The sequence below is a fragment of the Prionailurus bengalensis genome, chromosome A2, assembly GCF_016509475.1.
Source record: "Prionailurus bengalensis isolate Pbe53 chromosome A2, Fcat_Pben_1.1_paternal_pri, whole genome shotgun sequence".
NCBI lineage: Eukaryota > Metazoa > Chordata > Mammalia > Carnivora > Felidae > Prionailurus > Prionailurus bengalensis.
In genome coordinates this window covers 78,654,028-78,667,991 of record NC_057348.1, presented here as the reverse complement: position 1 = coordinate 78,667,991, position 13,964 = coordinate 78,654,028, and the positions used below count along the sequence as shown (strand labels likewise).

The following is a 13,964-nucleotide window of genomic DNA, read 5'->3' as shown; positions in this document are numbered from 1 at the left end:
CAGTTATTATATTTTTACTTATAAAAATGTTGCATTTCCACTCCACTCAGTGGTCTGAAATATCAAAAGATCATTCTATCCTGCAGACAGTGAACGAAATCATTTGTGCCAAATGGTAAGTTTTGGTTTCTTGCAAAGCAGCTTCTCCCCTCTTTTAAAGAAGCAGGGTTTCTTCATCATTTCTACCCAAAAAACCATGTGGAATACTGACCATATGTAAATTCCAAATAGCTGATTTCAGGCCTTGACTCAAACAGCTAAATTAAAAAAAAAAAAAAAAAAAGTCAAAGACTTTTAAAATTAAGTAACCGGTGAACAAGGAATTGAATGAAGAATGTGATGGTAATGTTACATGATACGATAGAAATGCGTGAGCAGGATATAGCACTACTAGGCTATGAATTTTTTTTTAACTTTACATTCTTGCTTTTCAAATTCTTTGAAACACATTGAAAAGCCAAATCATTTGACTACTCATCACTGTATGCCTTTTACAAAGAGGAGAAAAAAGAAGTAACTTCTATTTTTAATGTATTTACATTAATGAAACAACTTCTATGTTTGCAAAGTGTTGGCTGACCCATAAATTAGATTTATCACCCATTAAGTCAGCATATCACAACTGCCATATACATGTCTAAGCACCCCCAAAAGAATAACAAACAAAGCAAGCAAGCTCTGGTAAAACTGTGTATAAAGCTGTCACAAGCATAGTGGCTGGTTTCTGAACTTTAAAACCATGACCACATGCATCCTCTGTTTCCATCAAATTTAACTACAGGATCTAGGTATAAAGATTTAAAAAATAATAAATTATTGTTATAATAATAAGTAAATGTAATCACCAAAATATTTTAGAATCTTTCCTTTAACTAGAGAAACCTCATCCATTCCTAACTTGTTTCTCACTAATATTCTTCCATTCTGTTCAACATCCAATTTATCAATAGAGAATTCATGCTACTCAAAAAAGCTAACATAATCATTGCTGCCATCCCATTGAGAATGCTCTTCCCTGGTAACAGAACTCCAACATCACAGTTGGCGCCCGGACCGCTCACTATTTACACCACCACCCTCTCCCCTTCCCAACACCACCATTTTACTGGCTGAACATTCACAAGGCTGAAGATTGTTTTTCATCTCAACAAACAGAATGTTTAAAAACTCGGATGGCTAGCCACAAACCAGGAGTTAGAAGCTACGTGAAAATAAACACAAATGTGAAGAAATTTTTCTATTTTCAATTTCTAAAGAAAGCAGTTAACATCTTATTTGTAATGCCCTAAATTATAGCCAGAAGTCTTTCCCCTAATTACACTAATAAATCGATTTAATGTCATCATTTTGCCATCAGATCATGTCCTCCATACACTAGTGTACTTTAATTAAATCCATTTTACCATGGTAGGCTGTTCACCTCATTTTTTTCCCCAGTGCTTTTCCTCTATCTTCCTCAAGTACTAAATCATGTCCCCATAATATTTTCCTAAATATTAAATCTATGAAAAAGATAACCTCAAAACTAACCACGGATGAGACAAATCAACACACCTTCAAAATAAAATATCAACATAAAATATGAACTATTAGGTAACCAAGAGAAGGGTAAGTATCAACTATATGCCCAAGAACCTCCATTTAAAACATTATGTAGTATACACAATTTTGGCAAAGAGAAGTGAACACAGTATTTACATACCAATATAGGCAACTATATTATTAGCCTCATTTCTGGCTTGAGATAAAATTACCTTTATTCCACTTATTAAGTAAAATAGCCATTTTAAGGAAATATCTCCTTACAGGTATAATCATTTGATTGACAGACAAAATAATTGCTTTAAAAATACTTCTGAGTCATTTTGTCCTTACCTGCAGGCATGAACCATTACTGCATGCAGTGACTGTTCCATTTCCTAGCACAGACTTGAAGAAGCATCATATCTCTCTTTCAGAATGTGACTAATCTGTGGGTTTGCAATTCCTAAGCTATTTACAAATGGCACTCCCTTTCCATATAAGAAAATATTTATTACACCAAAAGCCAAGTATTTTTAACCTAGATCTTACAAATAATGTGATTTTGTGTAGCAACCATCTCCAAACATAGGAAGAAAATCTAATACTAATATTTCCTTAAAGAAAGCAAGATTTTTGTTTTGTAGCGAAGTAAATTATTTTTTAAAGCCTTCAACAGCTGTCACACATGAACTAGCGCTCTGCTGTGCGATGGTGTGCATGCTGCAGCTGATTAAGCTTCACTATTTTTTAAAAAATCAATTACCCTTTGTAAAAGCAGAACAGCCTGCCCAAATACACATCTTCGACACAGCACAATGACCGGCATGCAGTACGATACGTTATACAGCAAACTTGACAAGAAAAAAATACGTCCTGCTTGTTTCTTAGCAATGCTACACCATTAATTGTTCATGCAAGAGATGTAGCTGTACCTTTCTGAAGAGGACGACTTCTCAGAGTTAACTGACATCAGCAGCTCAATCTTCTGCTTGATTTCTGGAAAAATCAGAAAATATTCACAACCAAGATTGCCTGCTCTTGCTTTCAAGCTTTATATCAACAGATTTTTCGTCTCTGATCCCTTTTGTTCAAAAAGAGGCCACAAGATTCGCAGTACTTCTGTTAGGACTGGGATTCGATGGTGCTATAAAGGGAAAAGCTCCAGAGGCACCAGGCCTTGCTAAACTATGCACATGACTGTTTATGAAAGCAGGAAGTACCATTTCTTTTAAGCGGAGGGGTGTTTTCTTTTTTAAGGTAGAACCAGCATGGCTCTGCAAGAAGATTTCAAATGCAGCAAATTAAAATACAAACAAGAAATGCTCACAACTGGACTGGATACACTGGATAATCTGAGAAGCCTGGATAATAAAGTTACAGGCTGTAAAGAACAGATGTGCAACCCTGGGCTACTTCTATTTCACCAGCCCTGAAAAATATGGCTCAGTGAATCATTTTTGTCACTTAAGAATGAAATATTAAACCAGAACCCCAATTTATACATCAAAAATTTTTTAACCTTTCTTAGAATTTCTTGACCGTCTTTAGTTAAAGAATGTGTTTAACATCTTGTCCTTAACTCCTTCAGAAAAAGACTTGTATTTTACACCTTAATTTTCCCCTCCTCCTTCGCAGTACAGCACAAGTGAACAGCAACACCCAGTTACCGAGCAGATAATATACTTGTCCTTTTAGGAAAGGACTGACAATGCCATCTGCAACAGAAATGTAAGCGCCAATTCAATTTAATTAAAAGATAATTGCTGATACTGATTTGGAGGAAAAGAAAAAAAAAAGAGAGACAGAGATAACAGACCAAAAGCAAAGGAGAGGTAAAAATAAAAGGGAGAAGGAAAAGAGAAGGAAAATAAAACCTAACACATTTCCTTTAAAAATACTAATGACTGACCGAAAAACACATAATTTTACGTGAATAAAACTGACATGGTCCCATTACCCAAACTATTTCACACGCAAAGCCGTTTTCCCACTCCTATTCCCATGCATAATAAAAAGTTCACATACCAAAAATAAAACACCTGGCCACTGACATACTGCTATAGGCAGTCTCAGGATATCAAAGTAGAGCTAACAGTTTCAGGGTATTTTTTTTCTTAGGGGTAAAACACATTTTAATTTGTAAAAATCTTGACTACAGAAATCAAAGGAATAGGAAAAGGGAATAAAAATTAGTTGCATAAGATACAATGGACCTGTTCAGAAATATCTTTTTCAATGTTGTTAAAATAAGGGATTTCTGAATTGTTTAAGCTTACAACTTCATCCAACGGGCACTATAAAGCTGGCATGAACGTCCGTTTAGAGAACAGAATCTACCACAGCTCTGGCCAAACTACCTAACCACTGGGGAGAGCACACAGCACAGTGGTTAAGACGAGATGATGATACTGAAACTTACCTCGAGGATCCTTACGTGGATTACAGAGTCTGGCACCGGGTGCCACAGAGAATGCTCAGTAATGCCCCTCCCGCCAGTTTAAAAAGAGCAGTGTTTAAGAAGAGCTCAGCCTTGGCCACCAGCAGCCTTGGATCTGAAGGCAGGCTCCTCCAGCATTTTTAACAGCCCTATGACCTTAGGGAAATTAATGAGACTCTCTAAAAGCCTCTATCTCCTCTCCTATAAAATGGGGATAGCAACTGCTCGTAAAGGGCTGTTGTGAGCCGTATGAAATACGGTAATCCATGAAAGTCATGTAGATGTAGTGTTGTGCCTGCCATATAGTAAGCCCTGTGTCTGCTGCTAAGTAGTACCTAGCAAAGGACAGTAATCCTAAATAAATATTTGTTGAAGGAGTTAATGAGGTATACTAGGTCTGTCCTATTTTAAAGAGCTTGTCCACAGTTTTGATCTACTTTCTCCTTACTATCAACATCAACATGCAGCTTTTTATCACTATAGTTTGATTTTATGTGGAAATTTAACTTTAATCTGTATCTCAGTCTCCCTGTGTAATTCTCAGTTTATCAACTAGCCATGTCAGAAATGAGGTTACACTTGAATCCTTCTTCATCATGGTAATTGTTCATTCCAAAAAGACAAAAGATTCACCCTTCAGTGTGCAGATCATCTGTGCACATAAGCTGAAAGACACCCAATTTAAGCCACACAGTTCTCAGGAAGTATATGCCCATCTTACAAACATTAGAAAGAAAAGTTAAAGCTCTGAGAGCTCCAAGCCGAAAGGGTTTCCAGTAATACATGGACAGGTTTCTAACATGTTTTTCACATTATCTTCAAACCTTCAGATATGTTTCTAGTTCCTGAAGGACTAAAACATTCAGGAATGTTTACAAATACTATATGAATATTGTATCCTCTGAGGCTCATAAGGTCCATTTCTTTTTCTTTTTTTTTTTTTTTTTAATGTTTGTTTACTTTTGAGAGAGAGACAGACAGAGTGCAAGTGGGGGAGGAGCAGAGAGAGGGAGACACAGAATCTGAAGAAGGCTCCAGGCTCCAGGCTGTCAGCACAGAGCCTGATGCGGGGCTCAAACTCACAAACCGTGAGATCATGACCTGAGCTGAAGTCGGAAGCTCAACCAACTGAGCCACCCACGCGCCCCCCAAAAGGTCCATTTCTAGTCTACTACCTACTCCTCCTTACCAATACCATCCGTGGTCTAATTATTCCCCGCATCCTTTGAGAACCCCAGAAGCCATGTCATTGAGTCTTACTCCACCACAATACCTGCCATAGTACCGGGTGGCTTCGATGTTCACGTTCGTAGGACTTCCACAAACCCTTGGCTAAGGACCTCAGCCTTCTGAACCTCTGATCACTTGCGTCATCTACCGTGACCACACTCTCTTACACACACTACAAACATTCCCCCCAAATTAGTTTGTGTTTTATTCACAGTATCTATGACCCTATCCTTCATTTTTTTTGCAATTAAGTCCACCGGTCTTTCTCTTTATGAATGATGGTCTTCCTGTCACATTTAGACTTTCCCCACACCGGTTTTTTAAAATCGTCCCATTTTCCACAAATAACGCTTTATAATTCACTTTGCATGTAAATCTTGGACCCTTCTAGAACATATTTCAGTCTATGAATGGATGTAGAGATCCAGTCTGCTTTTATAGTTACACTTTAAAATGCCAAACCCCCATCAACCCCCACCAATTCTAAATTACTCTCTTCACTACCACTCCTCAGGTTCTTCCGAAGCGGCCATCGTAACAACCCCATAAATACATATTTATTCAACCATCTAGGGTCTCCCCTTTATTCATTCAGGCCAGTGAGTATTAAGGCCACACTTCTTTATTTCACAAAGAAAATAAACGAGTGGCACTTGTGTAGTTTGAATAAGCATATTTAAAATTATGGTTGATTTTTTTTTTGTCATCATGTTCTTTTAATTTCTAAATAACATTATGGGACAATGTTAAGTTTTTCTTTGTTTTTCTAATGTTTTTGTGTTCTGATTCTCCTCCTAACTCTAAGTTCTTTGCTGGATCATCTTTTTTCACCCAGACCTTAAATGTAGGAGATACTTATCTCACGTGACCCTCTTTTCACTCACCGACTCTTCCAATCTGCTCCCCTGACATCCACAACCAAAGGACACTGATGGTGACCAAACCTGAACTTCGAGCCCAATACTCTCTCCTGCAACTCAGCACTGTGCATCCTTCCACCCTTCCTAGACATCTTCACCTACATGGTCCCTAGATGCCTTGAACCCACCATCTAAACCTAAACTCTTCAACTTCCCGGTCTAAGATCTCCTATGTAGAACCTTCACATCTCCCCAAACAGCAGCAGCATTGCCCTTCTGAGTCTGGAATGTTTGAAGGATTCCAGACTAGCACCCCTGTCTCATTTGGGGTATCATTACCACCACTCTCCCCTTCCAACCTATTTTATGTTCCAGGACTGCTGAGCGCTACTCTGGGATTCCCTAAACACACCATGCTTTCTCACACCACCAAGTGTTTTCTTAGAACGCAGTTTCCCTCCCTGGGATGCCACTGCCCAGTGTGCTTCCCTTGCACACCGAACTCACTTTTCTAATCTCAGCCCACGCGCCACCTCCCCTCTGACTGCACCCCAGACAGAACACAGCTCACCTCCGCTGTCCTTCTATATATCACATACACCAGCAGGACAAAATTACTGAAATATATACGCTACTTGTCTGACTCCCCGAGACCAGGGCTTCTTTAGGAATGGAGACCTGAAGTTTCATTTCAATTTGCATTTACTTGTTGATTCTTTCATGGTCCTCTTAGCCTATCCTAGTCAACCTTACAATCTAGCTAACTTCATGTCCTTATTCTTAAATATACATTTCCAGACACAATTAATCGGAGATTCAAACAACTACAGAGATAGAAGAGTCCTCAGAGGTCATCACTTAGCTGAACCACATTAATTTATGAAGAAGAAATTTGAGGGCTAAAAAGGTAAACAACTGGTGGCAATAACACTTTTCACCTTCGCCCAGACTACCATTTCTGAGACCTACAGCTAAATTTCCAAGGACCTAGCAACCCAAGCAGAACATTCAGCATCCTTTAAAACCTGCTTCTAGGGGCACCTGGGTGGCTCAGACGGTTAAGCATCAAACTCTCAGTTTCAGCTCAGGTCATGATCTCGCATTCATGAGTTCAAGCCCTGCACTGGGCTCTGTGTTCACACTTTGGGGCCTGCTTGAGATTCTCACTCCCTCTCTGCCCCTCCCCTGCTCGTGCTATCTCTCAAAATAAATAAGTAAACTTAAAAAAAAATTTTTTAAACCAGCTTCTAAATCTATTTACTCATATTTCCAATCAATTAAAATCATCACTATTAGTCAGCTTTCTTGATTAAAACAACTGGTCAGTCTTGGGGCACCTGGGTGGCCCTGTCAGTTAAGCGTCCAACTTCTGCTCAGGTCATGATCTCACGGTTCATGAGTTCAAGCCCCACATCAGGTTCTGTGCTGACAGCTCACAGCCTGAGAGCCTCCTTCGGATTCTATGTCTCCCTCTCTCTCTGCTCCTCCCCTGTTCACGCTCTGTCTCTGTCTCTCTCTCTCTCTCAAAAATAAATAAACATTAAAATTTAAAAACCAACTGGTCAGTCTGTGACATCATACTCTTCCTATTCATCACATTATACACCAAAAAGGAAAAACCAATTCACCAGGATCTCCCACTCATTCTCTTTCATCCAACCTACAGATCCAGAATAAAATGAAAACCTTTTATTCTGATTGTACCCACACTTTAAAAGATACTCAAATCCCTCGCAAAGATGAACACTTTTAGCTCTTTGGTTAATGGCCTACTATGTCTAATATTTAGTTTTCTACTCAATAACGTGAGTTTGAAGACTCATGGAACACTTAGGGCTATGAGTCCAGAGCTGAGACCATCCCTGAGAACCCAGACCAGGAAGAGTGGTTACTCTCCCTTTCTCTCTGCCCCTCCCCTGTTCACATGTGCATTCTCATTCTCTCTCTCAAAATAAATAAACAAACAATTTAAAAAACAACCAAGTCCAATAAAGGATATGCTTCAAAGATCAGACAGTGTGGGAGAAAAGGTGCACAGCCCTGAATCCACCTGGATCCTAAGAGCAACAGTAGTGTGAGACTCACACAGGATGCTGTGGAGAGGACATGTTCCCATGTCCTTTACATCACTACCTGCCCAACACAAGCTCACATGGGACCCTTCCTTTTAAGACATGGAAATTAAGATATAATAAGTGGGCAGACAGTTCTACCTAAATTCTTAAACCTACATTCTTTCTCCATGGGTGCTATTCCAAAAGATTTACTAAACTTAATTTCTCTTACCAAATTGCCTTTTTTTTTAATGTTTATTTTTATTTCTGAGGAGAGATAGAGTGCTAGCGAGGGAGGGGCAGAGAGACAGATGGACAGACACGGAATCCAAAGCAGGCTCCAGGCTCTGAGCTGCCAGCACAGAGTCCGACGCAACGCCCAAACCCACGGACCACAAGAGCCAAAGTCAGACACTCAACCAACTGAGCCACCCCAAGCACTCCTCTCTTGTCAAATTCTTTACATGACCATTCACAAAGCTGATTTTATTTCAGGTATAAAGAGGATTTTTTTTTTAATGTTTATTTTTGAGAGACAAAGAAAAACAGAGTGCGAGTAGGGGAGGGGAAGAGAGAGAGGGAGACACAGAATCTGAAGCAGGCTCCCAGGCTGCGAGCCCTCAGCACAGAGCCGGATGTGAGGCTCGAACTCATGAACCGTGAGATCATGACCTAAGCCAGAGTCAGACCTTAACCGACTGAGCCACCCAGGCACCCTGAAAGAGGATATTTTAAATTAATGCTTTATCTGTATATTTGGAGCCATTTCAGGCTGCAAGGAACAGGTATGTGCTCAGTTTACCTCAGGGGATAAGACAGTACTGCCAGAAAACATCTAAAAGTTAAGAACAGAACAAGATTCTGGCTGTGAGGCCTGTGGAGGCATTTATCTGTTCTTAACAGCTCTTGATACTCAGTTCATGTTACCAAGTGTTCAGAGGGATTGCTCTCCACCTTAATGCTTCACCATTCTGTGGACTCAACACCTCTCTGACCCTAATTCCATTTCTCCTGTCACTACCAATTAACTGCTTCTCTCTGTTTCTCATGTTCACAGATCCTACTGCCTCAACCATGCATGCTTACGGCCTTCTCTCTTGGTGTCTCCAACTTAAGCCTGCAAGTATCTCTACGGGGCTCCCATGTAAATGCAAACCAGGGGCTGCAGCAGCTTTTCTGGCCCAAGTGTCAATCCCTGATAATACCCTCTGGGACCAAGTATTGAGTTCCTGACGCAAAATTCAAGAGACGGGCACATAAGAGACCCTTCATAAAGGAGCAGGAGTAAAGCAAGCACTCTGAGACGTCTAGGAAGGTCAGTGATGAACTGACCAACACCATGAAGACAGTCGGGTGTAAAAATGAGTCCTTGCCGTCCCAGCATTCATTATTCAAGCCTTCTGTTAGAAGAACACAGAGAAAAGCAAAAACTGTGCAAACAAAAGCAATCATTAATGAAATGGCCATTCAAACAACTGTCCCTGGTTATTCCCAGTCTCCATCTCCATCCATCAAACCCCTTCTTTCTCTCTCTCTCACACTGATGGTCATACAGTCCAACAACAATTCAAATAAGATGTAAACCCAAAACAAAGTGAAAACTGAAAATACGTTCCAAAACATGCAACATTTGACAAGGCTGGCTGAAGACACTCACGAAATGTTAGAATCCCAAATGAGGCTACAGAAGGAGTCAGGAAGGTCAGTAATTGATGAGAAAAATCAACAAGGACAATAATATGCTAAGTGTCTCAAGAATGACAATTATTTGATTATCAGTGACTAACGGGGAAGATGATAAAACTCTTGAAGAGTCTGCAAAAATGTCCTTCGTTATAATTGCATTATAAATTATAAGATATCCAATCATGTTATTACACAAAATTTAGTACAAAAATATATGCCAAAACAATCAACACTTGATGCATTCTTTGTTCATTCTAATACTCAGTACTTATTTTTCATTAGAATTCAAATTTTGGTAAATAAAATAAGCTTACTTTCAGAATCATTTTATTTTTCAAAATAAAAGTCCCAATTTCACCCCTTCCTTAAAAGGAGACTTTTTCCAGTATCCTGCCTTCTGAACAGGGTGATGGGCCAGCGGCCTACACTGTGTTCACTCCAAACTCCACAAAGGGGTGGGGGTGGGAGGGGGCGGGGACAAGGAGGGGAAGGAGGTGGTCTCCAGCTGGCTAGGTTTCGATTTGAACTTTCAAGGTAGCTGCTGCTGCCACTAATCAGAAATTTCATTTACTAGAGGCAACACTTTTCCTTCTGTTACTTCTTAAACTAATTACCCTGAGTGCAACTGATAACGCAAAAGGAACATTAGTTTAAAAGGAAAAGTTTGTTCCCGATTTTCAAGTTCTAGAAAGAAAAGCAGGTCAATCCCCTCAAACTGGGATTCCCATCCTCACTTACCCCCATAAGCCTGCAACTGCAAGCAAGAGGCAGGGAGAAGAGGAACCAGGTGCCCTGGCTGTGTCTGCAGCACCAGCCTAGACCCCAGACCACCCAACTGGACACGGCAGGGGTGTGCTCAGACTTCACAGGCCTCCAGACAGTATCTGTTACCAGTGCTTTTGTTATTTTGATATTGAGGAATTCCAGGACAACTTAATACAAAAATGTATTAAAATACGAAAAGATGAATGTTTAAATAAATTCTTAATTTTATTACCATCACCATCATTGTCTTCTATCAGCAAGGAAATGTAATGAAACTAATTCCTGAAAACTGTCTACAGGTTTCTCACCACAGCACAGTATCATTAATAGTTAATCCAGGCTGCTAAACAGAACAAAGACACTCTTACCCTGACTCTGTTGGGGAGACCTAAGAAGTAACACAAGTTCTTAGATAACTGAGCTGTTACACTCAGGGTGAGATCCAACCTCCCCCTTCACCATGAGATCAAGTTTAAAGCTTTCTCTGTTTTACGCTTATAAAATAAATACCATTTGTACAATTTTCTGATACATGAATTTTAGAATTTACAACACAGAATACTACTCGGAAAAAGAAGTATTTTTATAATCCTAACTAAAAGACAGTTTTTCATACTAGATATTAATATACAAGTGAAACTACTCGGTTCTCTAATATTGTGGCTTACAATGTCATAAATTAAGACATTTTAATTTCATTTACAATTTTGGCACATAAAGGACTGTGAGTTCACCAAGGCAATAAATGCTTGCTTTTATTGACTCCTGTAGTAAACCAAGGCCGTTCAACCATCTTCAAAAGTAATTTCACTATGTTAAGAGGAGGTAAAATTATTGTACAAGGCTTATTTACATGTATAAGAAAACAAGCCATATCAAAATATGAGGTATAAGAAGGAATTAGAGTCCCTAACTCCCAATCCACATTAACTTTCAAACTTTAGAACTGCAATTCTTAAATTGATGTGATGCAGTCCAATCTGTCCACCCTTCCACATTCCCTCATCACCAACAGGTGCTGCACTAGATGCCACACGAGCAGAGGGAGGAAGAATGTCTCAAAAATATGCAGGGCAGGGGCACCAGAGTGGCTCAGTCAGTTAAGCATCAGACTTTGGCTCAGGTCATAATCTCACAGTTTGTGAGTTCAAGCCCTGCATCGAGCTGTCTGCTGTCAGTGCAAAGCCTGCTTCAGATCCTTTATCCTCCTACCTCTCTGCCCATCCCCTCCCAAAATAAACACCTAAACTTAAAAAAATATATATATATATACACGTATGGCAGGGGCACCTGGGTGGCTCAGTTGGTTAACTGCCCAACTTCAGCTCAGGTCATGATCTCATGGTTTGTAAGTCTGAAGCCCCGCATTGGGATCTGTGCTGACAGCGCCTCTCTGTCTCCCTCCCTCTCTCCCTCTCTCTCTCAAAAATAAACATTTAAAAATTATTTTAAAAATAAGAAAAATTATAAGAAATAAAAATAAAAAAATATGTAGGGCAAAACTCCTCCCTTCAGGGAGTTCACAGCCTAATATTTAGCATTTAGCTTGAACCATCTGGCCTACCTGAGCCCTTTACATGAATGAACTCACAACAACTGGAGAGGTAGGCACTTAACATAATTTCCATTTTACATGCATGGAAACTGAAGCTTTGGACGTTTATAAATTTCCAAAACAGAGTGTCTGGGTGGCTCGGTCAGTTGCTCATCCAACCCTTGATTTTGGCTCATGATCTCACAGTTCATGGGATAGAGTCCCATGTCAGGCTCTGCACTGACAGCACAGAGCCTATTTGGGATTCTCTCTTTCTCTGCCCCTCCCCTGCGGGTGCGTGCGTGTGTGCATGCTCTCTCTCTCTCCTCTCTCAAAATAAATAAACATTAAAAAAAATAGTAATATAAAAAATTTTTCTAAAACCTCCAGACCTAAACAATTCCATTTACAATAGCATCAAAAAGTATGCAATACTTAAGAATAAATTTAACAAAGGAAATCAGAGACTTGTGCACTGAAAAACACAAAACATTGTTGATAGAAATTAAAGACTTAAATGAGAAGACATTCTGTGTTCATGAGTTGGAAGACTTATTATTATTAAAATGACAGTATTCCCCCAAATTGATCTACAGATTCACACAATTCCTATAAAAATTCTCAATACCTTTTTTTTCCAGAAATGGGCAAAGTGACCCTTAAATTCATTTAGACATTCAAGGGACCCTGAATAGCCAAAACAATCTTGAAAAAAGAACAAAGTTGGAGGACTCACACATCTTGATTTCAAAACTTATCATGAAGCTATAGTAATCAAAACAGTGTGATTAAGGAGAACTCAGGTGTCTCAGTCAATTAAGTGTCCAACTTGGGTTCAAGGTCATGATCTCATGGCATGTGGGTTTGAGCCCCAAGTCAGGCTCTGTGCTGACAGCTAGGAGCTGGAAGCCTGCTTCGGATTCAGACTCCCTCTCTTTCTGCCCCTCCCCCCACGCTTGCTTGCTTGTGCACTCTCTCAAAAATACATTAACATTTAAAATATTAAATTTAGGGGCACCTGGGTGGCTCAGTCGGTTAAGCGGCCGACTTCGGCTCAGGTCATGATCTCGCGGTCCGTGGGTTCAAGCCACACATCGGGCTCTGTGCTGACTGCTCAGAGCCTGGAGCCTGTTTCGGATTCTGTGTCTCCCTCTCTCTCTGACCCCCCCCCCCCAATTCATGCTCTGTCTCTCTCTGTCTCAAAAATAAATGTTAAAAAAAATTTTTTTTAATTAAATTTAAAAAAAAACACTGTGAAACTGGCATAAAGATAAGACATATAGATCAATGGAATAGAATTAGAGTCCAGAAATAAACCCTCACATGACAGCCAACTGATTTCCAACAGTGCCAAGGCCACTAGGCAAGAAAAGAATGGCCTCCAAAACATGGTCCAGACAACTGGATGTCTATATGCAAAAGAATAATATTGGACTCCTACCTCACAGTACATACAAAAGTTAGCCGTAAATGGATCAAAAATCTAAATATAATGTCTAAAACTTGACTCTTAAAAGGAAATACAGATGTATATCTTCATTATTTTGGATTAGGCTCGTTTCTTAAATATTACACAGAAAGTACAAAAAACAGAAGAACATCATAAGAATTAAAAACTTTGGTGAATCAAGAAACACTTATTGAGAAAAAAAGATAATCCACAGAATGGGAGTAAATATTTGCACATCACATATCCGATAAAGAACCAGAAACCAGAATATATAAAGAACTCTTAAAAGTCAGCAATGTAAAAAAAAACACACTCAATTTAAAAAATGGGCAAAGGATCTAATAGACATTTCTCCAAAGAAAACACACAAATGGCCAAGAAGCACATGAGAAACTGCTCAACATCATCTGTCATCAGGGAAACA

General features: G+C 39.5%; 1 protein-coding gene across 11 annotated transcripts in view; it reads right to left on the bottom strand.

Annotated features, from left to right (window-relative positions):
• SRPK2 (SRSF protein kinase 2) overlaps nt 1–13,964 on the bottom strand; it is a 256,671-nt gene that overhangs the window by 154,547 nt on the left and 88,160 nt on the right. For 2 of the 11 annotated variants that reach the window (XM_043588645.1, XM_043588646.1), the window contains exon 3: nt 2,457–2,520. The exons of 5 other annotated variants lie outside the window; for them this stretch is intronic. In XM_043588645.1, coding sequence (XP_043444580.1) covers nt 2,457–2,494 — 38 coding nt within the window. In that variant the 5' untranslated portion in view covers nt 2,495–2,520. Of the gene's footprint in view, nt 1–1,875; nt 1,908–2,456; nt 2,723–13,964 lie in introns of those variants that run through there. 4 more of the 11 variants (XM_043588644.1, XM_043588651.1, XM_043588650.1 and 1 more) reach the window with 3 other exon arrangements.